Source organism: Saccopteryx bilineata, chromosome 1, assembly GCF_036850765.1.
Source record: "Saccopteryx bilineata isolate mSacBil1 chromosome 1, mSacBil1_pri_phased_curated, whole genome shotgun sequence".
Lineage (NCBI taxonomy): Eukaryota > Metazoa > Chordata > Mammalia > Chiroptera > Emballonuridae > Saccopteryx > Saccopteryx bilineata.
Genome location: NC_089490.1, coordinates 206609326 through 206636357, shown reverse-complemented (window position 1 = coordinate 206636357; position 27032 = coordinate 206609326). Strand labels below are relative to the sequence as shown.

At 54.4% G+C, this 27032-nt stretch overlaps 1 protein-coding gene across 9 annotated transcripts in view; it reads right to left on the bottom strand.

The window, feature by feature from the left end:
* Nucleotides 1-235: 235 nt before the first annotated feature.
* Nucleotides 236-27032, bottom strand: part of CAMK2D (calcium/calmodulin dependent protein kinase II delta) — a 131007-nt gene continuing 104210 nt past the window's right edge. For 4 of the 9 annotated variants that reach the window (XM_066233977.1, XM_066233976.1, XM_066233985.1 and 1 more), the window contains 13 exons: nucleotides 26335-26429; nucleotides 23403-23525; nucleotides 22701-22784; nucleotides 22298-22340; nucleotides 19545-19582; nucleotides 15369-15428; nucleotides 13589-13630; nucleotides 11186-11234; nucleotides 8851-8926; nucleotides 5287-5381; nucleotides 4308-4536; nucleotides 2841-2906; nucleotides 236-1883 (listed from right to left, as the gene is read on the bottom strand). In XM_066233977.1, coding sequence (XP_066090074.1) covers nucleotides 1880-1883; nucleotides 2841-2906; nucleotides 4308-4536; nucleotides 5287-5381; nucleotides 8851-8926; nucleotides 11186-11234; nucleotides 13589-13630; nucleotides 15369-15428; nucleotides 19545-19582; nucleotides 22298-22340; nucleotides 22701-22784; nucleotides 23403-23525; nucleotides 26335-26429 — 1004 coding nt within the window. In that variant the 3' untranslated portion in view covers nucleotides 236-1879. The remainder of the gene's footprint in view (nucleotides 1884-2840; nucleotides 2907-4307; nucleotides 4537-5286; nucleotides 5382-8850; nucleotides 8927-11185; nucleotides 11235-13588; nucleotides 13631-15368; nucleotides 15429-19544; nucleotides 19583-22297; nucleotides 22341-22700; nucleotides 22785-23402; nucleotides 23526-26334; nucleotides 26430-27032) is intronic. The other 5 variants (XM_066233980.1, XM_066233979.1, XM_066233983.1 and 2 more) reach the window with 3 other exon arrangements.

The following is a 27032-nucleotide window of genomic DNA, read 5'->3' as shown; positions in this document are numbered from 1 at the left end:
GGGTTTGGGGGTGGCCGAGTGGGGTACGCCCTGAGCAGCTGGACGGCTTGCTCCAAAACCGGGGTGGGGGAGGCCGTGTTAACGGTTTCGCTTTGGCAATAGTTTTGTTCACAGTGAACTAAGGGCTGTCCATGAGAGGTAAGTGGTAGTGACCCAGGGAGAGCAGTGCAGGCTGCCGGGCGGGGCGCACGGCGACCTCGCCGAGTACCTGGTCCCGAGAGAGACAAAGGCGCTGTCAGCAGAAATCACAGATTTATTAACTCTTAAATATGTCAGTCAGTCGTTTACCAGTATGGCAAGAACAATGTAAACTATGTACAGTGTCCCAGGTGAACTGTGTGCTCCTGACACCCATGAAGCCAGCCGCACAGGGCCGACCGCCTCACGCCCCGTGTGGGACAGATCTCTACGGTGACACTTCCACACCACATGCTACGTTACAAGTGTAAAAAAACCCACTTATACCTATTTTTAAAATACATGTATGCCACGGGTAGCCGTTTCACAAAAAGGTAAAAGAAATTAAAAAGGAAAAATGAGGCCATTACTTCACAGGTCTCATTGGCAGTTAACACGGCTCATACATTTACTGTGTACATTTAGTTTAAATATATATGTTGTTTTAATTCATGTGATAATGATCAGAAAAGCTTCAATCCACCTACACATCCACTAGCAACAACATCTAGGGAAGAGGTGTGCACAGGGAGGGACGAAGGGAGCTCTGGTCTGTCCTGTGTCTGCTCCGGCCTCCAGCACAGGCTTTGGGGACACGTCACCATGGCAGCGACGGGGAGGGCCCGACCCCGAGGGAGGGCAGTGAGAGCAGCATGCCGCGTGGCCTGCGTGCTCACAGGGACGCATCACTCTGATGGGAAGGATCTGAAAAGCGCGGTGTGATGCTCAAGTTCAAAACACGAGGATGGAGAACGCATGTGGCCTCTGCTTGCTGAAGGGCGTGTGCGGTGCTCTGTCTGGCGCCTCTGTGCCAACCTGGCCACGGGGCTGCAGTTGGGGGTCCACAGCCGGGGTCCCGCAGCCGAGGGCCCACAGCCGGGGTAATGCAGCCAGGGTCCCGCAGTCAGAAGCCCACAGCTGGGGTCCCACAGTCAGGGGCCCACAGCCGGTGTCACGCAGTCGGGGGCCCGCAGCTCGACGTGCACTTCACACCCCTGACAGGGCCTTCGCGGCCCCGAGGTGATCAGAGCTGCAGGCCGGCAGCTCTGTGTCACCTGCGTTGTGCAAACCTCACTCTTCTCACACATGACCAGACAGAATGGAGAAGCAGACTGGAGAACAGGAAGAAGTGGGTCAAATGAAGAGAACAGATTTGAGAAATAAGTCAGTCCAGTGACATCCCCAGAGCCGCACGAGCACACGCTCGTTTGAGCACACTTCTGATGACAGCTGGAGCAGACGCTGTGCTGTGACGCGAGGTGACACGAGGTGGTGTGAGGGCAGCGCCCCCTCCACGCCCTCGAGGCTGCCCTCACGCCACCCGCCCCTCGTTGCACCAAGCAGCATTTCAGGTAGAACCACCATTTCAACCAGGATCACAGCAGGGAAGAGAGCGTGCTGTTTGCTTTGTTAAACAAGCCAGAATAGATGAAGAGCAGTTTTTTAAAAATTTGCATTTCTCTTACAAACAGTCTTTGGGGACAGAGATGGGAGCCTGTAAGTCTTGGCATAAACGGACAGTGACGAGACGTTGCTGGCGGTGGGCATCGTGAGGCCGACCTGTTGTGTGCGTGATGTCCTGCGGCCAGCTGGCGTAAACACGGACAGGAGGGTGACGGGATGCAGTTGGAGGCACACGGCACGCACTCCAGTGGGCACGAAGGCCAGGTCCGTCCGGAGCTCACAGACTTAATGGGGAGGCTCAGCTGCCGGGAGGAGGGAGGAGACAGGTTAGAAGAGACCCCGGCTGCTCCGCCCACGCGAGGCTGGGCTGCGAGCTCGCAACGCAGCCAGCAGCCGAGGAAGAGGCTGAGCGCTGTCTTCAGCTTGCGGTCATTGAAAGATAAAACACAGTGTTAAACGGGGCAGTGTGGAAACAGGACGTCCGGGTCAGTACCCGTCAGTGCGCCCACGCAGTGCTGAGCTGAAAGAGGGGCCAGGCGTCAGTCCTGTCCACTCTAGACACACGCTTGGCGTTCTCGTTCACCAGCAATCTAACATGAACATGGCCAGCGGGTGGAGACGGACTAGCAGTCTCGTCCTCCCTGAGCCTGGTCATTGCTCTGGGGTCCTGGACATCAACCTAACAGGGGTGGGGCCTCAGATGTGGGACGCATGGCGGCCGGCTGCCCTGGAGTCTTGCTGGTGGAGGCCAGCAGCTGGAGTGTGCACCCTTTAGAGCTCCAACCTCTGGGAGAGCACTCACAGGGGAGCCACACACTCCTGGACCTTCCCGGCCGAGTTAAGAGACAAGTCGTCAACAGCAGCACAGACAGGAATGCAATCACAGTTGACTCTCAGTCACGTTCTGCAATGACCCCGTGGCGAGTCCTGAACTTTGGGCAAGGAGGCAGCTTTGGAGACATGGCCAGGGCGAGCCGGGAGCTGCAGCCTCCAGAAAGCCAACAGGACACAGAGCACTGGACCCCACAACCTGGAGGCCCGGGCAGCTCAGTGCCTTCAGAGTGAGCACTGGGCTACCATGGTACCAGACATTGGACTCGCGAGCTCACACACAGATGGTGCCAACGTCCAAAGACCTGTTTCGGTTTTCAATGAACAGATGCAGGGAAGTGTGCCCTCGGGGGGAAGGGAACAGCATTCTGGACTAGCAGCTTCCTGCTCACCCCCGTCCCCAGGCCCACGGGCAGGGTGCTACTTACAAGATGTTTTGCCACAAACAGGTGTTCCCTGAGGAGTTGTCTTTGCCGGTGGAAATACAGGACGGCCTAGTGAAAGAAGCCCTACTCAGCCTCTGCACACGCGGGCTCTGTGCCATGGGCCCACCCCAAGGCGCTCGGACCTGGACCTGGGGAACGCTGCCCCGTCCACGCTGGCCATTTGTCCTGCAGCTCTTTGGGGTAAAACACACAAAAGGAGGGCCTTCACGGTCGCTGTGCTCCCTCTGCCTTTCTCGAGTGTGTAGCTCTTGTTTAGACTGAACCTCGCCTCCCATTACCTCCTGTGGGTACAGCTCACATGCCCACAGGAGCCTGCTGCGGCCTGGGAGAAGCCCTCAAAGCCGCTGTGGTCCCTGAAGCTGAATGGCCACTGTGGGGCCTTCACTTCTTGCCCTGCCCCAAACATTCGGGGCTGACCCAGGTGAGGGGGGAGGTCAGTAGAGGCCACACTGCACCGGGGACCCGCCCCTTGTTCCTAGTCAACTGTATCCCCTCTGTGGCTCCACTGCAGAGGGGCCGCCTCCTCGGCTCTGCCCCTACCTCCCGACACTGCGCCCAGGACACAGCGCTCCGTTTCATCACAGAGGCCTCTCCAGCACCCACAGGGACACAGGCACTCCACTCGCCAGCCGCACCTGCTGCTCTGAGGCTGACTGCGCCCCAATGCATACTTCCCGGGGCCCCGGCGGTCTGGACTAGAGTGCGAGGCACCCGCCATGTCTGGTGACCTGGCTGTGAGCAGGTGACAGATGCTGATCCCCTGGGACGCGCCCTTCAGTGTCCTGCTGTTTATAACTTCCCTTTGTGTGAGCCCCTGGTGGGTGACCTGCAAGCCTGAGCTCCCTGCTGTCCCCGTCCCTCCCGCTGCCGACTGTGACAATGAGGTCACACACAGTTTGCACATTACACAGGTCCTGATTTAACCCACGGGGGCTGGCCTGGCCTGGCAGGGCACCCGCTGGCTCCCAGCTGAAACCGGGCCGAGCTGCTCGTGACAGGTGTTAGCCCACAGACGCTGGGCGGTCGGTCCTTCCAGAGAACTCAACTATCCCCCACGAAGCACCTCTTCTTGTCCCACGGTGAGATGGGCCGCCCGCCCGCCCTGCGCCGGGAGCCGGGCACTCACTTGATGGGCACCTCTTCCCCGGCAAGACTGACCGCCCGCCCTGCGCCAGGTACTCACTTGATAGGCACCTCTTCCCTGGTGAGACTGACCGCCCACCCCGCCCCGCCCACCCTGCGCCAGGCACTCACTTGACGGGCACCTCTTCCCCGGCAAGACTGACCGCCCGCCCCGCCCACCCTGTGCCAGGCACTCACTTGGACAGGCACCTCTTCCCTGGCGAGACTGACCGCCCGCCCTGGGCCAGGCACTCACTTGACAGGAACCTCTTCCCTGGTGAGACTGACCGCCCGCCCCGCCCCACCCGCCCTGCGCCAGGCACTTACTTGGCGGGCACCGTGGGCGCGCCCGAGCGGTGGAAGTGCACGTTCTGCCACTTGCCGTCGCGGCGGTGCCACACGCGGGTCTCCTCTGACTGCATGGTCTTGGGCATTCCGCCGCCGTCCATGTATTGTGTGAGACGGATGTAGGCGATGCAGGCCGCGTCCTCGCCCACCAGGTGCACGTGCGGGTTCAGGATGATGGTGTGGATCGGCTTGTTGCTTTTGGACAACGCTGGAACAACAGAACTAGGGACTTGGCTTCTGGGCCAAGAAAACCGGAACCCACAGCTTCCGCTGGGATCAGTGAACACGCTCTCAGTCGCTCCCTCAGCTCACCTCCCCTGAGGGCCTGGCACCACGCCCCGCAGAGAGAGAGGATGTGGACACTGCCGCTATCTCCCTCTCCCTCTGTGGACGGTGCCCCTCGGGAAGCCCAGGCCAAGCAGGGCAGAGCTGGATGCAGTCACAAGCCACCACGCCAGGCGGCTGCTGTCTTTCCGAGGGAGGGGCCGCAGACAGGCCCTCCTGGTCTCGCCCGCCCCTGCTGGAAATGCACCAAGACTGTGTCTCCCACGGAGGCTGGCCACGGGGGTCCCCCTGAGCCTGCGGCCCCTGACTGAGCAGGGTCCCCTCCGTGATGGGCCAGGTGTGCCCCACAGCAAACCCTCCCCCACTCCATATACCGTGTCCGCAGGCGCCGGCCCTCCAGCCCTTTCCCCAGCCTAGCCACCCGCTGGCCCTCGTCCATGGCAGTGACACCAGCTGCCACCATCGACACTCGGACTAAGATGTATCTAATCATCAGTTCTTACACAAAATCAGATTTTTTTCAAAACACACTAACACTTTTAATCCTGTCTTGTTTTTTAGTTTTAAGTATTAAAATTTCTCACTGCATACAAGAACCAAGGGACCTACAAATCTGAGAGAAGTTCAAACAGAAGCTAGAAAAGACATGCTATTAAATTTAGAAAAAATGTACCATTTTCGAAGTAGAATCGATGAAAGTCCATGCCTTCCACTAAATTGCCCAAAGCTTCAGGCTCGAAAGCAGTGAGGCCAGGGTCACAGATCTTCCTGTGGGAGGAGAAAGAAGGAGACACATCCGTAAAAGAGTTGGTGTGTCCTGCTGTCCCCCAGAAGTCCGTCTGGCCTCCACCAGCCAGTGAATAGTAGTCTCGAACAACTACGAAAGATATATCTGCCACAGGCCCTGGCCAGGTGGGTGTGGAGCCGACCCTAAAACGGCAGGTTTTGGGGACAGGGACTGACGGGCGAGATGGCACCGCCTGTCCCAACGGGGAGTGTGCAGGGCTACAGGACTCCCATGGGGCTCCTGCCTGTCCCAGCAGGGAGTGTGCAGGGCTACAGGTCCTCCCTGTGGGGCTCCCGCCTGTCCCAGCGTGGAGTGGACAGGGCTACAGGACTCCCGTGGGGCTCCTGCCTGACCCAGCGGGGAGTGTGCAGGGCTACAGGACTCCCGTGGGGCTCCCGCCTGACTCAGCAGGGAGCGTGCAGGGCTACAGGACCCTCCCCATGGGGCTCCCGCCTGTCCCAGTGGGGCGCGTGCAGGGCTACAGGACCCTCCCTGTGGGGCTCACATCCTTTTCTGGCCAAGGTGAGTTCTCCAGGCCTCACTTTCTCTAACTCTCTTGACTAAAGTTTATTATTTTTTAAATGCTGCCTGAATCCAAGCCTCTCTCCAAACCCCCAACTCTGGCTCCAAAATGAACTGCGTTTGGATTGGCTTCTGACGCCTCCTACGCTCACGACAAACCTCTACGTTACGACGGATCTGAAGGCAGGTGCCCCGTCCCACACTCCCTGGCAGCGTGCACAAGCTTAATTGTCTCGTTTAAATTTTAACTTTTAAAGTAAAATGAATGAGCAGTTCAAATGCACCTAAGAGTTTTCTTTTTAATCCTAGAAACAGAAGCATTGTTAAACACCTATTCTGTGGCCTTGATTCTTTGAAACTATTGCAACACAACTATTAACCCTGGAGCAGAAACAAACGAGGTGCTCCCAGCCAGGCTCCCCACACAGGCGGCAGGAGACTGAGGGACACAGGTGTGAGCGGGGCTCTCAGAACTGTGGAGGAGTTCTCCGGGAACGTGGGGGTGGCGGGCAGCGGAGTGCAGGAGAGCCCTGGCACTGGGCGTAAGAGGCAGAGCGTCTGCTGTGAGCAGCACTAGCCCCTGGAAACGGGAGACAGTTCCCTGAGCCTACGGGGAGTCGGGCAGGCTTCTCAGCAGGGACAGAAAACCTGAGTTTGAAGAATGAGTGGGAGTTCACAAAGTAAATAAAGGAGTACAAACTGAAGTAGCTACAAACTGAAGGGTTCTGGACTATTTATTAATCTGTGGGGCCTACATCTACATTTCATACAGAAGTCCCCCATTGGGAGGGAAACACCAAACGGTCCAATAAAAATACAGGATTAAAAGGCTAACCCAGAAGGTTCACAGAATATGGAACCGAGTTTAAGAGCACTTTTTAAGTAAAGCATCATTTTAAACTAAGAAGCCATGCTGGTCTGTGTGTGGGAAGGAAAGCTGTCAAGGACCCCCAGGGAGAGGAGGGGCTTCAGCTTTGCCCCAGGCTTTCTGGTGGGCAGTGTTTTCATGCTCACAGTTGAATCCGTACAAGCTCTTTCTACAGAGTCAGCGGGAAGGCCAGAGCTCCCAGGGCCAGGTGGGCAAGGACGTCCTCTGTAAACGTGACTCTGGTTATCGGCGCTGGGGACAGACGTTTGCCCTCCCCACATCTGCACTGTCGCCTGCCCTGCGACTGACCTTCTCCCCGACAATCAGGAGTCAATGCATTTGAAACCTGTTCATGTGCTGTGACCCCTGCCGGTGCTCCCAGCCTCTCCTACAGCAGGCTCTGCGTGAGGACAGGACTCACAAGGCTGCACGTGGCCAGGGGTGCCGTGCTCTGGGCAGTGCCTCGGGACCAGCCGGCTGGCAGGGCCACCCTGAGGCCTTCTCCAGAAGGTTCTCACAGGGATGTCCTGCCGGGTTGTCCCTGGGTCCACGACATGAAATCAGACCCAATCACAGGCAAGAGAGTCAGTGAACTGAGGTGACCCCAAGGAGCTGCACTATTTGTAACACCTGACTCACACTGCCTCAGAATACTGTAAGGACTCTGGCCAATTTTGCCACCGCCACCAGCAAAACATACTTCTCACTGTTCCACAGGGGATGCTATTATAGAAGGAGACTTAAAAACCACTATTCTTACATTTGGAGAACCATCTGGTGTAACCGTTCTATCAGCAAACAGAACAAGTCCTCCAACCCTGTGTGACGTGACCGGGACGGTGTCTGTGACCAGAGCGTCCAGCTCTACTTCTCACGGTTTCCTTCGTTCTGACTACACCCCGGGTCACGACACAGAATCGGCACACACAAACACATGTGTGCGTGTATCTGCACACGCACAGGTTCAGTCTGTGGAGCAGTCTGGATTTCATGTAGTCTTACACTGCTCCTCCCCCCACATGGCTATTTCAGTGCCATATTCTATGAAACTTGGAAAGCAGGAAAACCCAATTTGTTTTCCTGAGCCAAATAAGCATGTTTTTTCTTCCTTTGGGAAAATAATTCGGCATTTTCACTCACTGTTGCTCTTTTCCTTATGTAGTTGGGACCATATGGACACACTTTCATACCCTGCGTGGCCTTCAGTGACCACACCACAAGCATTCTGCCAGGTCCCCAGACACTCTGTAATCATCCGCATCCCAAACGCAGGGCAGACCACCTCGCTGGGACCAGGACTCTGGACACAGTGGTTTCCAATGTTTTCTGTTGTGAATGTTCCTTCAATAAATATCTCTGTTCACAATCTGTCCTTGTTTTAGATTCCAAACCCATAGCCATGTAGTTTTTTATCGGTGGAGTTAAAGGGTTGAAATAATGTGAACCTTTTATAAACTTGGGCCTCGTTCAAACCTGCACCCCATCACAGGGAATGTGCCCCCCACTTCCCACCTTTCAGTCTCATCTTCTCCACGAGCACACGCTTCCCGGCACCTCCTCTCCCCGTGAGTCTTGGTGGCCCTGACCGAGGCAGTCTCGCCAGGTACCTCCTCCCTGGATGATGCCCTCTGGTCAGCCGCCGCGAGCCCTCCTCAACCAGAGCCCACTGCCCCTGCGTGTCCCCCTTTTCCTCCAGAGGGAGCACGGCACAGGGGGGCTGAGGCTGACCTCACCGCCTCCCGAGCACCAAGGCCGTGAAAACACAACGGTGTGGCCAGGATGGCCGGGAGGGGAGCTGTGAGGACGCTCCCAGCCGTGGTGGCCTGTGTGTGTGCTCTGGCCTGTGTCTCGGCCAGTGCTGCCTCCCATGCATGGAGATGCGGTGATTACGTTTCTGCACCTGACAAAGAAGCCCAGTCCTACCAGAGTCCACCTGCCTCCCTGAGACCTGGGCCACTTCTGTCCTCACTCCCTGAAACCACACTGTGGCCGGCCTGTCAGACCCAGGAAAACCCACAGGTCAGCGCACTGATGCGGGCACTCAGCAGGCATGTACTCACGTGTACGCTTCAAAGTCCCCATTGTTGATGGCCTCGATCAGCTGTTCCGTGACCTTGATGATCTCCTGCTTCCGAGCTGTGGGTGAAGGTGCAGAGTTGGTGAGAAGAGAGGACAGAACCACGTGTGGCACACAGCAATGACGCGGTACACGGCAGGACACGGCCGCGTCCTCACAAAGGCACCGCCTCAGACATGCAGCCTGTGGGGTGTGCTGCTGTCTCTCCAACCCCTCGCCGCTGCCTGTGGCTGGACCCACCTGAGCTGGCTCTTCTGAGCCCGCACGGGACTGCAGGCCAGGCCCTCTGTCCCTCCCCCCCCTCCAGGAAGCACGCTGCCTACTGCCGGGCGGCCACCAAGGTCCAGGCTGTTTTTAATCAGCGCTTGTTCCCTTCAGCATCACACCTTCTCTGAGTATTCGCACGTCTACACTGTTCAGCCCAACCTGCTCCACTGCGCAGGAACGTGGCCCTTAGTGAGCTGCCCCATGACGCAGGGTTGTGGCTGTCACCCTCACACCATGCGGGACCTGCACTTACTCTGGCTCAGATCTCACCTATGGGTGATTCTCTCCTGATGGCTCCTGCCCTGCGAGTCCTTCCTGTCTTGAAGGCCTCGCATGTCACTCACGGCAATGAGGTCGTGTTACATCCCATGCCTACTTCTTTATTAAATCAAATGACCACCTGTTTAAGTTGTTATCAAATGTTGCTTACTGTGTGGCCTGGCTTCCTATTTAACTTAAAAGCTCCTGGTGGGGAAAGAACATGTTATTTCTGTGAACTCTCAAGTCCCCCACCCCTTTCACAGGCTGTGCTGGCATCTCTGTTCTCAGAGAGCAACACTAGGCCCTCTCCTGGATCCACACTCAGGGGCCAGGGCAGCTCAGGGGACAACTGGATGCTCATGTGACTGTGTTGGCTCACGGGCCTGGCCCTGCGGCCCCTGAATGCTTACTTCCCAGGGCAAAGGACCGAGAGAGTCATAGGCAGCACATGATAGCTGACCCTGGACAGGACAGTGGAGGCTGGCAGTGAACCACTTGTCCTCCGATGTCTGCAGTGCTTAAGATGGGTGCCACGTGACCCAGAGGAAGCCAGCTCTGTTCTGGCAGTGGGGAGGGCGAGGGACAGTCACGGTGCCCGGGTACATGCCCCCCCCCCCCCGAGTGTCAGGGATGGTCCCTGGAGGGCACTGCATGGTGAGGACCGCGCCCTGCATTCCTGTGACAGAAACTCAGGGCTGCCCCCACCTCACGGTGAGGCTGGCCACTCATCTCAGGGAACCAACAACCTCACTGTTCCAGTTATAGAACTGCAGTGCCTGCTGGCACCTACAGGCCCCATGCCGGCTTTGGGGTCTCCTGCTCCCAGGGAAGCTGGGCAGGGAGGCAGTCAGCAAAGCATGGTCCATTGCAGACCCTCCCATGCAATGATGCAAAAGCATGGGGCACCGAGGCTTGAGTCCCTGTTTCCTGGCTCGTCTTGCTCTGAGAGGTGGGAGAGGGCGGGAGGAGCCCGAGCGGTCCCAGGGTCTGAGCAAGAACACAACTGGCCGCAGGTGTGGCGACATGGCCTCCAGGGCTCAGGGGCCACCGGGCTTTGTGCACCACAGGCACTGGTTGCGGCCCCTGCCCTCCCCTGCTGTCCCTCATGGGGCCTTGCTGTCCCTGCCCCCTTGTCCCTTCTCTTCAGTACTTCCCACACGGCTACTCCTTTCAGAGGCTCAGCAGGCTCTCACCACACGTGGCTCCTACGGTTCATCTGCACTTTTAAAAGGCCATTGATACTCCATATCCCAGCCCGGCATGTGGTGGCCCTGCCACTCTACCCAGGACGCTCTCAGTGATGCCATGGCCTGTGAGACCTCACGTGTGGCCTTCCCTCTGGGGATGCTGTTCCCACTTCTGCCTCCACTTTTCTGAGCAGACCTCAGCCGCCGGCACCCTCGTGCTAGCAGAGGTCCCATAGGCCGCGTTACGCACACGGTGCTCACGCACTCACTGCGGGCACAGGTCAGTCGTTTTCCCTGTTGCTGCATGAGCTGTGAGCTGTGGGGCAGTCGTTTTCCCTGTCGCTGCGTGAGCTGTGGGGCAGTTGTTTTCCCTGTCGCTGCGTGAGCTGTGGGGCAGTTGTTTTCCTTGTCGCTGAGTGAGCTGCAGGGCAGGCCTCCCCGCCCCCACCCGCAGCACAGAAACGCTCATGAAGGTCTGAAGGAGCAGCCGTCGAGCTCCCGCACGTGCTAGAACCCGACACGGCCTTGTTTCAGATGGACCAGTCAGTGGAAACACACGCCCGTTCTGATCCAGGTGGACCTCCCACCTCCGGGTCCTCCTACCTTTCACGTCTTCATCTTCAATCGTGGTGTTGGAACTCTCTGTGGACTCCTGTTGAGAAGAAACATATTTCAAGTTGCCAACAATGAACAGCTTGACATTGTGTCTTCTTAAAGTTTGGCAAGTGATGTCACATCATGCAAACTCTTCAGCAGGCCATGTGCATATTGGACATGCAAACGGACAGACACGCTTGTGGCTTCCACAGAAATACAATGCCAAATGCTACAGACAGTCACACAGGGAGCTCTGGCCTCCGCTCCACTGCAGAAAGAGCCCAGGGGTGCGCAGACACAGCCTGAGGACGCCTCTCACCTTCAGAACAGTCTGAGGCTGCCTGGGCATGGGCCCTGCAGGGAGGCAGGTACTTACGCGAAACTTACTCCATCAGCCTAATGAATCTGAACCTTCAGACAACAGTTTTTATTCTTGACCTCTGAATCTGGGTGAGCCCAGCACTTAATCGACAGTGGCCTGTCCACCTCACTCCTCAGGGAGAGTGAGCTGTGTTGCGCGCCCCCCACATAGGGCGGGGCAGGGCGTTGCTAAGATACGCAGACGTGGTCTCAGAAGCGTCCTGCTGGGGCCAGCACTGGGGCAGGACATGGAGCCACTGGCTCTCGAGGACACGCACTCCTGAGTCGGGCCTGGCTGTCGGTGCCAACAGCTCCCCAGGGCTAGGCCCTTCCTGTCACCACCAGGGAAGTGGAAGGTCAGAAAGCACACCTACAAGGATGCCATGACCCCAGAACCAGGCTGCATCCCTCAGAGGTGGTCTGATAAATGTGTCCACTGACGTATCTTCCAGTAAAGAAATTTACAAACATTCTGAGACACAACTTTCTCCTTGGATGGATTCCAGGCTGGCAACCAAAACGCAGCTGTGTGCCCAGGGACCAAGCAGGCTCTGCAAAACGGTGCGAGTACCCATCGGTGTCCAGCCAGAGTTGCCGCTCGGAACAGTGGTCAGCTGATGTAGCCATCACACAGACAGACCAGAGGCGCATCCAGAGCCTCTGTCCACACCAAGCCCATCTCCATTCACTTAGTGTGGCCTCGCGGGCACCCTCACTCACGAGGATGGGACCCAGGCACTCACAGACCCGCCCGTGTGACCTGCCGTGCAGCGGCCCTCACAGCAGCAGGGACACAGCCCCGATGTTCTGGCTGAGCACCTGCCTCGCCCTAGTGCACGCACGGGGACATAGCACCTGGGGCTGCCCCTCACTGGCTCCGGGCAGCCATTTTCAACCTGTGTGCCATGAGAATTTCTAGAAGATACCAAACCTGACTGTGGGTCAGGGGCACTGCCTTCTTTTTCCCTCAGATCGTCAATTATAAACAAATAGTGGCCAGCACAAAAAAAGCTGTCCGGTGTGAATGCATCAAAGTTATACTGCCCCCCCCCCTCCTTTTTGTCAGATTGGCAAAATACATTCTTGGTATGCCATGGAATGAATCTTCGTCATTAGTTTCTGTGTGCCATGAGATGAAAAAGGTTGAAAATCGCTGGTGTAGAGCATCTTAAGTATTGTGACTTTAAATACATCTTAACAAACATGTGTAACACTTTTATGTTTCTCTCCTTTAAGGATTTTAATATCCACCAACTAAATGTTAAACCAGAAAAAATAAATGTGTTTTCGAACTTGACCACTGCTGACAACAGCGAGACGTGAGACCCATGACTTGTCTGTGAATGTCTGAAGGAGCATTTTCCCCCTCGTAGAAATATAATAACGTATGTGAACAATAAACTGCTCAGATGTCGTGTGTTCAGAAGATGCCCCCTCCCCCTAGGACATGCAAAAGGGCTGTTCCTCAGTAAAAATGCTGAACAGTTCAAAACAAACAGGAAACGTCTGATTCCTTTCACACAGTTAAATGTCTGTTATTGAAATGCATATAAATTCAACAAAAACCTATTTCGTAAAAAGTGAAACTCCCATATGCCATTCAAATGCATGCTAAACAAAAAACACCACCGCCAACAGAATTGAAAGAAAAAAATGGGTAACAGAATAAATGCAAAAGCAACATGGAACTTAAACACCTATGAACTCAAGTTGACTTTCTGAAGACGGTGGAATGACAGAGCGAGAAACTCTACAACTCCATGCAGGTACATCCAGAGCAGAGAGACGGGTGTGGAAGGGCAGCATGGACTTGCGGGGAGACAGTCATCGCAACAGAGACATGGTTCACCCGCCTTCCTTCCACTGACTACTGCACCCTCCCTGTCTATCAAGGTGCCTTCTCTTACTGTTCTGACAGGAACACGGGAGCGGTTCTACAGGAACCAGTCCCAGAAGGGGCTGAGGACTGCTTCCCTGGGCTGGGTCACTAAGTGTGCGTGTCTGCCACGCTGGGCAGTCGTGCTGGGCAGGACGGGGCCCTCAGCATACCTTGTTTCCTTCGGGGTTGTGCACTACAGTAGTTTGGGGTTCCTGAGCGAGAACAAAACAGAGAAGAAAGAGTTGCATTGGTAAGTGTATTCTGATGGGTGAGGGGCAGGCAGAGAGGGCCGGCCACAAGGCCCACAGGGGCGAAGTGGAAGCGGTGTGAGTTACGTCAGAGGTGGCGGCCAGGGCTCTGATGGGAAGGGGAGGGCCAGTCCGGGGAGCCCGGGGGACCCCGTGCCCAGAAGCGGCATGCAGAGACCTTATTCATCAGCAGACAGACAGGCTTTGAAGCCTGGGCACTGAGGAGGTGGGCACCATTCCACACACAACCCTGTGCCACAGAGCTCTCCTCCTGAAGCAAGTGCCCATCCACAGTGTCCCAGACACAGGCCCAGGACACCAGAGGTGGGGGCTCGTGCAGAGATTTCAAATTCTCTCTGAAGACACTTGTTAGCTGTTGTGTTTTCAGAACTGATTACGGGCTTACTTAATTTTATCCAAAATATTTTGAACTTCGTGGATTAGTCTGCGGGCCACACAAAATTGTTTGGCGGGCTGCATGCGGCCCGCGGGCCACGAGTTTGAGACCCCTGATCTAGAAGGTTCATTTACAGGGTTATAGAACTAATCATACAATTGCAGTAATTTGAGACACACTGCTGTTAAGTTCTGTGTTGATTCATATTTTAAAAAATTCTGCTTCATGGACTATCTGCACAGAGGATTTGCTTCTAAAGCCATGCTTTCCCATGAAGTATTAGTTTTCCTTTGCTTTCTACCAAAGAATTGAAGAAATAGTCCCCAGTAAAGAAAAAATACACAGAAACATTAAAAAAACCCAGCATCCGTCTATCGCAGACAATCTCGCTCACCATGTGGCGCCTTGCCGAGCACCCCGCCCGTCGGGCTGCAGGATGTCCTCACAGGCCTACTGACCACTTCCTAACCCTGCCAGACCTGCGAGCAGCTGGATCTCCTGCCACCTTGACGTGTCTGTCCTTTAACTGTTTTAAACTGGGCCTGCTGGTTGGTCCAAGTGAAATAACCTCTGACCAGTGTAGATTCATACAAAATATAACTATTGAGGCCAGTAAAAAAATCATAAATATTCCTGAAAATCATAGATCCAAACATGTAGTAGTTTGGGGAAAACAGAATGGGACTCAGATGTCAGAAGTGAACGCAGAACGGCTGTGAAGTGTTCGTCAGGCCTGGCCGCTGGCGTGTACGTGTGGCGGACAGGGACAGCCCTGTACCCAGGGGCACGTCACAGCTCTGTGCTGAAGTGAAGCAGGGATCACTGAATTTAGAAGACAACACCCAGATGAGGTAGAATGACCCAGTGCCTCGTCCTCTCACAGGGAGAGGTCCTGCAGAGCCGCTGTCTGAGAGGGAGCGGGTGTGGGCTCAACTGAGGTCTGCGTGGACAGCTGGCCACGGGCGGTGTTCCTGCCAGCATGCCCCTGCAGCCTCCAGTGGGGCAGAGTGGAAGCAGCCCAAGCACATTCACGCATGCTTCCAGGGCACGTGCAGGGGGTCAGCTGCAGGGACGCAGCCTGAGCGGGATGCTCGGCAGGGACACGAGGGCACGTCATGCTGGAAACATGGCGTGGCATCGGCCCCCACAGGAGGAGGTGAGCTTGTCCTTGTCTCAGGACGCAAACCACAAACAGAAACGAAACCCGACAGAAAGAATGGCTATGGTGTCCAGACAGAGAGCGAAGGAGAGGGATGGAGGGGGGACAGGACAGGGAGCACTCGCAGGGTCAGGAGTTAGCTGTACCAGTGCCGGGGGAGGGACGCTTTCTCGGGGACTAGTGACCACGTTGGCTTTGCTGTTGATCTGTGGGTGTGCAGAGACAGAAGAGACACCTTAAAGCCTGGCAGCAAGGTGTCCACATGGAGACATAGAGCCGCTGTTCCCAGGGAAGACATGGTGACAGCCACAGGAGGGAGGGCCGTCCAGTCCTCGAGGCCCCACATGCCGGTCTGTCCCTCTGAGCGGGATGACCAACTAGACCCACTGTCCTGCCCTGCCCCCACGTCAGATGACACAGAGTGGCGCAGTGGAGCCGCCAGGGGTCGGGCACTGGCCCCAAGCACACTCTCCGCGTCACACTCTGCGCCTGGCTCCCTGCCGCGCACACCACGAACACACTGCTGTGTGTGTCTCCTGCTGCCGCCCGGCGGACCACCTTCCTCAGGGGCTGCCATCACATCACTCTGTTCAGTAGGCACCCAATTAAACTGGCATCTTCTGATGAAATGCTGGTTTTATCATGTATTTTTTAAAATGTTAAGCCTGGGTTTCCTTTAAAAGATACATCTGCAAGGCCCTGGCCAGGTAGCTCGGTTAGAGCGTCATCCCCATATGCCGAGGTTGTGAGTTTGATCTCCGGTCAGGGCACATACAGGAATCAACTATGAATACGTGAATGAATGGAACAGATCAGTGTTTCTCTCTCTCTCTCTCCCTCCCTTCCCCTCTTGCTTTAAAACCAATAAAAAGTTAAAAAATACATCTTCAATTATAAGTTGGCAAACTGAACGTTTTACTGTATTCTGACTGTGAAATGACTATTTTTCACAGTTCTGGGAGAGGAGGAGCTGTGCTATCGCTAGGACTGAAGACGGAACCTGGAATGCCAGACCCTCACCCTGAGATAACTGGGTCTGCCCTTCCAAAGTGGTCACTGTCCCCGCAGAGGCTGCGCGGTGACCATGACCAGGGTCAGAAATCTGCGATGGGCCCTGGGAAATGGTGCCCAGTGGTGACTTGAAACTGTGTCTGAGTTTGTGGTTATCAAACAGAAACAGAAACGTTTTCTTGTGCTGTGTTCTCTCGGTGTTTCCTCCACATCTCGTCACAGAGAGGAACGTTTCACACAGTTTTACTATTTACGCACACATGGCTCTAACGGGACAAGCACGTTGCATAGAAACACAGACACCAAACGGTGTTGACAAGCAGTCTTGCCAGGTAGTGGCCTCCTGGGGACTCTGGCCGCTCTTACACTGGAGAGGAGTGGGGACGGCCCTGAGAGAAACGCAGGGGGCTCGGAAGCTGCCTTAGGGACATCACCCACATCTGTGGGACTGATCTCGTACTATGACCCTGAGCTCTGGGACATGAGGGAAAGAGAGAGGACTTGGGATGCCCCTGACTGCACAACACTTTAAATACCCATCTTTCTGGCAGACAGTGTGTCGGAAACCTTTCTTTAAATAAAAGTACATAGGAAAAATAACTGCACAGAATTTAAAGTTTGTGAACAGCCAAAAAGAGACATGAGAAAACAGAGCCTGTTAAAGGAGAGAGAAAACTCAGGGTCATGTGCGTAGAGAGCGTATGAGAAGAGGGGACGCACACAGGTGACCTCGTGTCCAGCAGCTGTGCTCGGCTGGACAGCCAGCTCCTCCACATCCAGGGGTCAGAGGCTACCTGCCACATTCAGCATATGTCCGTGGATGCAAAGGATGTAAGAGGAACTCCCTTTTATTTCTGTTTTCAGACAAAAGAGTTCATTTTTTTCTTCTAGAATGTGGATGACAAGAACTGCTTTATTTCAGTAAAAACGTCCCACGTGCACACCTCTGCACACAAACTTGCACGTGTGAGCACGCCTGCACCATCTCTCCCACACCAGGCTGTAGCCCGGACGAGCATGGGCCTCAGGCACACCCAGTGTGTGCCCACGTACAGTCAAAGATGTTTTTGTTAAAGCAAAGGTTAGCTGATGATTTCTCGTTTCACTGTATCTGTAATGTGGACTCACTGGAAAACACTAGGAGAATTTCTAAGTCAAGGCCAGGGGCGCTGCCTTCCAGAGAGTCCACACCAGGCTGGGTTTGGCCCTGGGCATCTGTCTTGAGACATAGAGAGGCTGCCGTCCAGTCTGGGAGATGCAGGGATTTTATATTATGGAAGCTGAGTGTTTTTCTTAAAAAAAAATAAATAAATAAAAAGACATCAAATCAGATACTTAAAGCGTGTGCTGAATTATTCTTATGAAGTGTGGCTAAGATTGCTCGTTTCTTGGGTGTTTATTCCATTTGCAGGTGCCTCACTAGGATGGTCCCCTGAGAGGTCACTGTCATACTGTTTATAAACTCCATGGTGGATGTATCATGGTGCATCTGTACTAATAGTCACTCCTATTTTAGTCATCGTAATCATCACTAAATCATCCTACAGTCTTACTTATCAGTGAACAGACATTCATTACCTCAGTGTCAAGAGGAGGCTGGACTTTGTCCTTGTAAAAGATCCTTTGACAGCACACGGATGAAGGAAGAACCTTTTTACATATTTAAAATATTCAGTTTCAAAGAGAACAACATTGTGCGACTGTGGATACTGTATGACAGTGGACTCACATTGACCCGCGTGGTCCTAGACTCTCCCACCTGACTCCCTCGGGCAGACAGGCTGTGGTTCCCTGGTGTGAACGTCCCCAGGAGAGATCCTCACCACCATCCAAACATTTACCTGGACTTCATTTTCTGAACTGACCCATCAGAGAGAAAGGGAAGACCAACCTGACTAGTTGAGTTTTTAAGTATCAAGCATGGAATTAATTCTGTCTTTAGGAAGAGCTATAAGTTGACTAGAAGAAAAAACTTCTGGAAATATCTCTGGAAGGGCACGAGGGAGGGTAAATATCTCAGTAGGTGCTGTGAGCTCTGCAGCTCTGAACGGGACAGAACTAGGCAGGAGAGGGAGACGTTCAGAAAATGGAAAACGTACCATTTTCCCCCATGTTAACTGGGAAAAGGGCAGATGCCCACTGAGATCTGACATGCCCACGAGTATGTGAGCAGAAGGGAGATGCCCAGACAGGCAGCACCGTCTTAACAGTCAGTGCCAGGCCTGCCACCATCATTTGGAAACCCACAGCTCACCCAGACGGGGTAAGGAGAGGATGGGGCACGCATTCAGCCACAGACCACTGTCTGTGTTCTGTTTCCAAAGTGAACAGACCACCTGACTTTGGGTCAAGTTCAAATGTCAGGATAGTAACTAATTCCCAAGAATGTTGAAGTGTTTGTGAGGTATGCGTGTGTTTGCCTTTGGAAGAGAAAGAAAAGTATTAAAGACAGCATTTGGGCAACACCCTGGGCAGGGAAACAGGCAAATATACAGCTACCTTCCAATTCCCACGACATAAAATGAATCAACAGGAAAGCAGTGGTACGGTTTTGCTTAGAAAGTAGTAACTTCCTATTATCTTTCTCGGAAAACTCTCCCATATCTGCTCCGAACATTCCCCTTGAGCACATCTCAGCACCTTGTGACAGCAGCACAGTGACCCCTGGGACCTCTGCAGAACAAGGCCAGGCAGAGAAGCCTGGTCACTTGATACTTCCAGACCACCTGATCCAGGCCACACGGTGTGGCAGCCTCCAGGGATGCAGCGTGACCATTCAGAGATTAGGTTTCCATGGATTTTCAGGTCACTGTGATAGTCTGGGACTATGGAAAACCCGAGAGAGGACTTAGATGTCCCACTTCTACAGGAACTCCCTATAAAAGAATTGTCTGTCGTGACTGGTTAACAAGCAGTAAGACAGGCCCTGGCCAGAGAGCTCTGGTGGTGAGAGGAGCGTCATCCTGAAACACCAAGGTTGCAGGTTCCATCCCTGCTCAGGACACAGACAGCAAGTGACCAACGAGGGCACAGCTGAGCGACACAGCAGACGAACGCTTCCTGCACCCGTGCCCTCTCCTCCCTCCCTCCCTCTTGGTCTCTCTAAAAACAATCAGTAAGAAAATATGTAATAAAAGAGAAAAAAATTACAGCTTTTCTGGGCATAAATATTGTCATCTTTGTGTATTGTTATTTTATACTTCAACCTGTGTTCTTTACAAGAACTATAAAAAACAAGCTACAAACACTCGGGTGTCATATTTAACATTACAAAATTATCAAGTAATTTTAGGAGCACACGCTCGACTTACCTTCACCCCGTCTGGTTTCTTCAGCAAACTCTTGGCTGCTACAAAATCAGAGAAGATCATGGTTAGTGAGCTGCGCCCGGCGCTCAGGGCCAGGAAGCGGGGCAGCCTCTGCCTCCCACTACCCTGCCAAGTCACGGCCACCGCACGCCCGTCACTGTCATGGCGGTCGTGTGAGCTGACTCACAGGACAGAGCTGCACTGTACCATCCACATGGAATTCGAGACCCTGTTCTTACTTAGCTCACTGCAGAGAACTGAGCATGAGGCCAGTCCTGATGCTGGACCGGGGACCCCCGCTGGCTGGGAGGAAGACATGCGTGGGAGCTGGAGCCCACTGTGATGTGTCCGCCAGGCAGGATGGCATCACATCCTGCAGCCTGAGCCTCTTGCGAGGGTCAGAACTTACTTGTGAAAATACACTGCCTAAATAACACCCTTTTATAAATATAAATATACACATACATGTATATATTTGAAATAGAACCATTTCATTTCTACAAATAATATTAACAACAGCATTTAAAATGAAATGGGATATTTTGACCCAGAGAAAAAACCCTTACTATTTGCCCTTTAAGAAAGGAAATTATATATTCTTCTATTTTTCAACATCAGAATACCAAGGTTTCATAAACACTAAAAAACTAACAATCAGTGTTTGAGGGGGGAGAGGAAACAAAACAAAATCCTGAACTAAGAGCACCCCCGAGGGACACGGCTCTGTAGGAGTCACCTTCCCAGAGGGACCTGCCTGCTGTCCAGCTGCTGCTAAGCCCGGGCACATCACGGGTGACGCTGTCTCTTCGGAAAGCGCACAGTGAGCGGCACACACAGACGCCACTGGTCACTAAAGAGCAGTGCTGAGTGCAGAGTGCTGACGAGCCCGCAGGGCAGAGCACGCCATCCCCCTGCGAGCACTGGAGTCTGCCTTCTGACTTGGGACATTGTTCTGCTATTTCTTTGGTGTAAGTTTATGTTTATTTAAAGAATCCAAAACTTAATTTTACCTAGTAGTCCTCTGCAACACAGCACTAATTTATTATCAACAGAGACGGTAAGAAACCCACCCCGGTGACAACCATCTGCGGGAGCTACAGAGCGAAGCTGAGTAAGGCCGGGCTCACAACCCGGAAGCCACCTTGGCGGGCAGGGCTGGGGCGGGGGGATGTGACCGCAGACACACGTGGGCCCAGGGCAGGGGCAGGGTCAGGACACATGGAGACGACCCCCTGGCTCGCCTGGCTCACAAGAATACATTCCTCCCCAAGGGAGGAGGAGCAATGGAAGCAGATCTATAACCACACGCCTGCGACAGATTGCTTCAAAGGGCACGTCTGGCAGCAAAACCGAGTGGATGAAATTCTCAAAACTCAAACAGCCACACGTCCAAGATGTGACCAGTCCCATGTGACCATCTGGCTCTGAAGCAGTGAACAAGCCCCACCTCTCGCGCAGGAACGGCACGCGACTCACGTGTCGTGTTTCATGTACACAGGATGGAGAAGTGAGGTACGCAATATAGTTCCTCTGTTGTTAAAAGGCTTGAGTCTGCCAATGTGTTCAAGACTTGAAAGAAACACACACTCTGTCCTGACTCCCTTCTCAAGTGAGCCTGACGTTCACAATACACACTCTATACACCCTCCTAACTGCGTGATTCTCAGGGGGTGCTCATTTGAACAGGAAGCACAGAGGTAATGCTGAAGGAGATGAAGGGAGCTCACCCCCATGAATGCCACCGTGTGATCGACAGCTCTGTCGTGCAGGGGAGCTTGCCAAGGGCAGGGACCAGGTTTCATCACAGCAAACACTGGACGAGACACACCCCCTGGGCAGCCCAGCGTCCCTTAGTGCAGCAACACAGCTGCCGTCTCAGGAGACCACCGGAAGGCCCGCTGTGGCCTTGCTCGTACCAACAACCACGCACAATGGGGACCGAGGGGCCACTGACAGGGACCGCTGATGGGCGATGCAGGAGCAGAGAAGAGAAGCCCCTGGACACACGGACACTGCACAGTCCGCCCATGTGAGCAGCCAGCCAGATGAAAGCGTCATGTGCTGGGTACAAGCTCTTGCCAACACTCTGAGGGTCAACGCCAAGCAGAAACTACCAAGAACGGCTTTCTGGCTGCGACAGGCCTGCCCGTATGTACAACTGATGTGCCGTTACCAGAATCTGACCTGGAGGCTGGGTCCCCTGTGGAAGGAGGGCCCCAACTCCCTTTCTGGAGACAACAGAAACCTGTGTGTGTCCATTCAGGAGAGACACTGGGCAGTGAGTATTGGCTCAGCTCCCCCGGGCACACGGACATGTCCTGCCCTGCAGGGTGCCAGGGTGCGTCTCTGGGCTGCTCTGCACACCACTGAGGGGGCCCATGCCTTCGCCAGGACACTACTGTGCGTCTGAAAGGACTAAGAGCACCGGGCTCCTCAACAATTCTAAAAGCCCTGTAGCTGAGATTCTGCGTGGACAGTGCACGAACTCACTGATGCTTTATGGAAAGTCAGTGGGTGAAGCCCCAGGCTAGCGCTGCACCCTGGAACTGGACACACATGTTCAGGGGTGTGCCGCAGGCCGGGCGGTGGGGTCACCTGTCCAGTGTCCCTGTGGCAGCACCAGGGGAAGCCGGAGGGCACCGTGTGGGCGCATCCACGAGACCATGAGTCCCAGAACAACGCAGCAGTGTTTTCCTAATTACTATTGTTTTCGGCTCCAAGGATACTGAGGAGGAAATGGCAGGCATGTCATGTACCTGAGAAGTTCCTCGTGGCGAGCATGGTGGTCAGGATGGCGCCCTGTCAGAGAGAGGAGGTCCAGTCAGTGTCGCTGGGCAGACCAACCCACATGCCGTCCAGGGACAGTCTCCCGGCCCAGCTCTGGTCAGGGGGTCTGTGGCCTGCCACTGTCTGGGCTCCTAGGCAACGGGCCTCTGGGTGGGGCCAAGGGTGTGGCAGACACGAGGTTCCCATGGCAGCTGTCCCTCTGCTGGGAGGGGCTGTGCACACGCGGTCATAGCCCCTCAGCTCTCCCTCACGGGTTCGATTCCAGGGTGCCCCGGATCCCCAAGACCCAGGAGACAAGCTCCAAGGTCTGAACGGGCAACAGAACCTGCTGCTTAATCCACCCGCCGCCCCTCCTGAGACGCTCTGTCTCACTTTCAGTTTCCTTCGAGCGTTGAACTTCTTCAAGCAGTCCACCGTCTCCTGTCTGTGCATCATGGAGGCCACGGTGGATCGTTGCTGCAGGAGAAGGAGACACTGACCTAGGGCCCGCTGTCCTTCAGCATTACCAGGCTCCCCCCCAGCACGCCTGTGTGGTGTCGTCATCACCGCCCATCACCTCCCTGCCCTCACCTCCCTGACAGGATGCCTTGCATCAGTCAGCGACGTGCCCACCTCTGCTGCCCAGGCCTAGAAACCGTGTCCATCTATGTCCCCAGTGCTATGCTATTCTCTCAGCCTCCCACGGCCACTCTTCCCTGCGAGGACGTCCTTCTAGCCTCCAACCATGGCACTGTCTCCTACAGCTGCCTAATGATAACTGATGAGCTCTGTCTACTCTTTCTCCTGGGAGACATTTCATCTGGGGCCACTTCCTTAGCTTCTGCTCACGAAGGTCATCAGTCATTGGAGGTGACCTGCCTGCGACACCGCAGGAAATACTTAGCCGTCTATGCAAACCAGATTGTCCATCCCAAAGTGAGTTTTTAACCATCATAAAATTAACTTTGTCAAATACCTTGAGTCAAAATTCACTCATTCACTCACTCACTCAATCTCTGTCTGCAAAAATTATTTCACACCCGTGAAAAGCCCTGTGGGTGAGCCCGTGGTGCCCAGGCCTGGGGTGGCACTCACGCAGATCCAGGGATGCTTCAGAGCCTCAGCCGCTGTGATGCGCTTTGCAGGGTTGATGGTCAGCATCTTATTGATGAGGTCTTTGGCTTCAGGAGTCACCGTGTCCCACTCTGGTGATGGAAACTTCAAAATAGATATTTATAAAAAGAGTTTAAAAAACAGATTCAGCCTGACCAGGTGGTGGTGCAGTGGATAGAGCGTCAGACTGGGATGCAGAAGACCCAGGTTCGAGATCCTGAGGTTGCCAGCTTGAGCGCAGGCTCATCTGGTTTGAGCAAAGCTCACCAGCTTGGACCCAAAGTCACTGGCTCGAGCAAGGGGTTACTTGGTCTGCTGAAGGCCCATGGTCAAGGCACATATGAGAAAGCAATCAATGAACAACAAAAGTGCCACAACTATGAGTTGATACTTCTCATCTCTCTCCCTTTCTGTCTGTCCCTCTCTCGGACTATCTTTCTCTCTCTCTCTCTGTCTCTGTCACACACACACACAAAAGAAACAACAAAATAAAAAACCAGATTCACTCTGTCGAACAGATACACTAATAATTTCCTTGAGAAGTAAATTTCTTCATAAATGCACTTTTTGCATGAATTATGCTGTATCTAGAGCCACCGATATAGATAAAAATACCCCTATGTGCATACACTTACTAACTGTACACTGATGAACAGTAGCTGGTGAGGGACAGATATACACACCAATGTGCCTATGATATCTATTTAGTAAATATTTTATACATCTTAAAATGAACTCAATCTTTTTGTCTTCTTAAAGTATCTTTGCTTTGAAAATGAAGTTTTATGTGATCCTCCTATTTGCAGAAATCAATGAAGTTGAAAGTTGTCACATGCACTCACACCTTCACACTGTCACGCCAGGGCGCCCTGAACAGGGATAGCAGACATGGCAGGAGCTGGTGTCTGGGGGATGGTGGGAGGGTGTGGGCCGTAAGGTCTCCAGGGGCCTGTGCACCTCTGCAGGCCGGTCTGCCACGCCCGGCACTACGGTCATGAAAGGACCAGTCCCTGTAACTGCTGTCGGAGACACCTTCACATTAGTTCCTTCATAATAAGGCTACTCATTCTGGGTCTCTCTACGTGAAATTTGTGTTGATAATTATGAAATCTCACTCTCACAAAATTAGCATCTTTAGTAGAAATACTCTTAGGGAAGGGTTAGAAAACTTAACATCAATTTAGTTTCCAGAGAACAAATATTCACAGTGTTCTTCAGAAAGTCCTGGGAAGAGCCACAGTCCCTGTATCCCGGCCTGAAGTCACTTCCCTTTCTGTAGCTGTATCAGGGGAGTCTGTGACCCATGGGCAAAGCCACAGTTGAGGGCACGGTGCTGACTCTCTCATACTTATAAGCTCGGAGTGTCACACTCGCCACTCTAACTCCATATATACTTTGGGCAGTTGTAAACATTGCTAACAATTAGGGACCATCAGGAACACTGTGCCGTGCAGGCCTCTGGTGGCAGAGGTTGGGGCTGCGGGTGAAGGCGGCCCTCCCCTCTCCCACGGTCACCAGGTTGCGTGTGCCGTGTGCCCTTCAGAGGGGCCTCACTCTCGTCCATCCGCAATGGCGGGGCAGGCGCTAGCCGTGGCCACCAAAACAACAGTCTGTCCCATTACTGGTCTGCCTGGATAGAGAGCTTCCAAGGGGAAAGAACACACATTTGAAACCCTCATGGCACAAACGTCCGTCTGACCAGAGTACGTGGACAGAAGGCAGGGGCTCACAAGGCCGGCAGCATGATTCAGACTGCACGGTCCTCTCACCTCTGCACTGAGCTCCTAATGCGCAGAGGGGGGCCCAGACCACCTACTACTAAGCACGCCAGCTCACACGTGACACCAGGGGAGAGGCACATCATGTACAGATGTGCTCATTGGAGAGAGACCGTGTCTGTGAGCAGCATGAAGCCAAGAAGGGAAAACAGACGAGACCTTCCTAGTCAGTCGGAACATAACGAGGACGTGTGCATACACACACGTGTCCACTTTCAAATAACCTCGTGACACGTGTTGGGATTGGGATTTTCAAATGTGTCTTGATGGTGAAGGTCCTCCTTCAGGTGAGTAGGCAAATACGACAAAACAGTCAATGTGGCCCTGGCCGGTTGGCTCAGCGGTAGAGCATCGGCCTGGCGTGCGGGGGACCCGGGTTCGATTCCCGGCCAGGGCACATAGGAGAAGCGCCCATTTGCTTCTCCACCCCCCCCTTCCTCTCTGTCTCTCTCTTCCCCTCCCGCAGCCAAGGCTCCATTGGAGCAAAAGATGGCCCGGGCGCTGGGGATGGCTCCTTGGCCTCTGCCCCAGGCGCTGGAGTGGCTCTGGTCGCGGCGGAGCGGCACCCCAGAGGGGCAGAGCATCGCCCCTGGTGGGCAGAGCGTGGCCTGTGGTGGGCGTGCCGGGTGGATCCCGGTGGGGCGCATGTGGGAGTCTGTCTGACTGTCTCTCTCCGTTTCCAGTTTCAGAAAAATACAAAAAAAAAATTAAATAAATAAATAAATAAATAAAAACAGTCAATGTGACACGGACAGGGTTCCACTGCTACAGGGGCCACTGCCAGGGATGCTGGTAGGTGGCTGAGAGCCATGTGGCCAGCACTGGGGTGACAGTCAAACAAACAGGCGGGAGCCTCCCCTAAAGCAAACATGCTTTAACTTTTAGGCATTAGGAGGCACTAAGAGCCAAAACATTCTGACAAGAGGTGCTGCCTTGGGGACTTCGCACTGTTCCCCCTAAGCCCCAGCAGACGGTGCGCAGTGAGCAAGCCCTCTGCCATCCTCACTGTCCGCCCTGGGAGGGAAGCCGTGATGGCTGCCTGAGATTGCGGCCCAAGCACCGTGAGCAGGTAGGTACGGGCCTTGGTCACTCACGGAGCAGGACCCCTGGGGAGAGCTCTGAACGCTACTACGTACGTCGTAAGCTCCAGCTTTGATTTGCTGGTAGAGTCTGTGCTGGTCCTCATCCCAGAAGGGTGGGTACCCCACCAGCAGGATGTAGAGGATGACACCTGCAGGGGGGCATATGAGACAGTGTCAGGGCACCCCAGTTATCAGCCAGTCCCTCAGCGAAGGCAGGGCTGCTGCTGGGCGCCCAATCAGACACGTGGGTGCCTGGGGAGGGCAGTGCCCACCAGCCCGGGCACCCCACCCACACTCGGGCCTACGACTGTGGGGGACGGCCATGTGCTCCCCAGCCTTTCCGTATACCACCCTTGCACACGTGTCCGTATAGAGCCCGTGTTGATGCTAGTCTGCAGGCTCATCTACAACTTGACCTGTTATAATTCTCAATCACGCCTGACCCAGCAGCACGCCAGGTCAGAGCCTTGTGCCTGACAGGCAGGTCTCGGGGACGTGGACGACCTGCAGGAAGAGGGGTCCTTTCCTCCTCGACCACAGCAGCCACAGAGGACGATTTTGAGTGACCCCTGACCAGGTGTCCGGCAGAAGGGAGCGGCTCACCTCCTTCAAGAACAGCCCACTGCACCGTGTGGTTACTCTGACACACAGCGCACACAGGAGGGGTCGGGGAACTGATTCTTCCCGTTTACTAACCACTTTTAGAAACAACACACTGCTTCCCCAGGCGGGGCAGCGCTGTGAAGGCACTG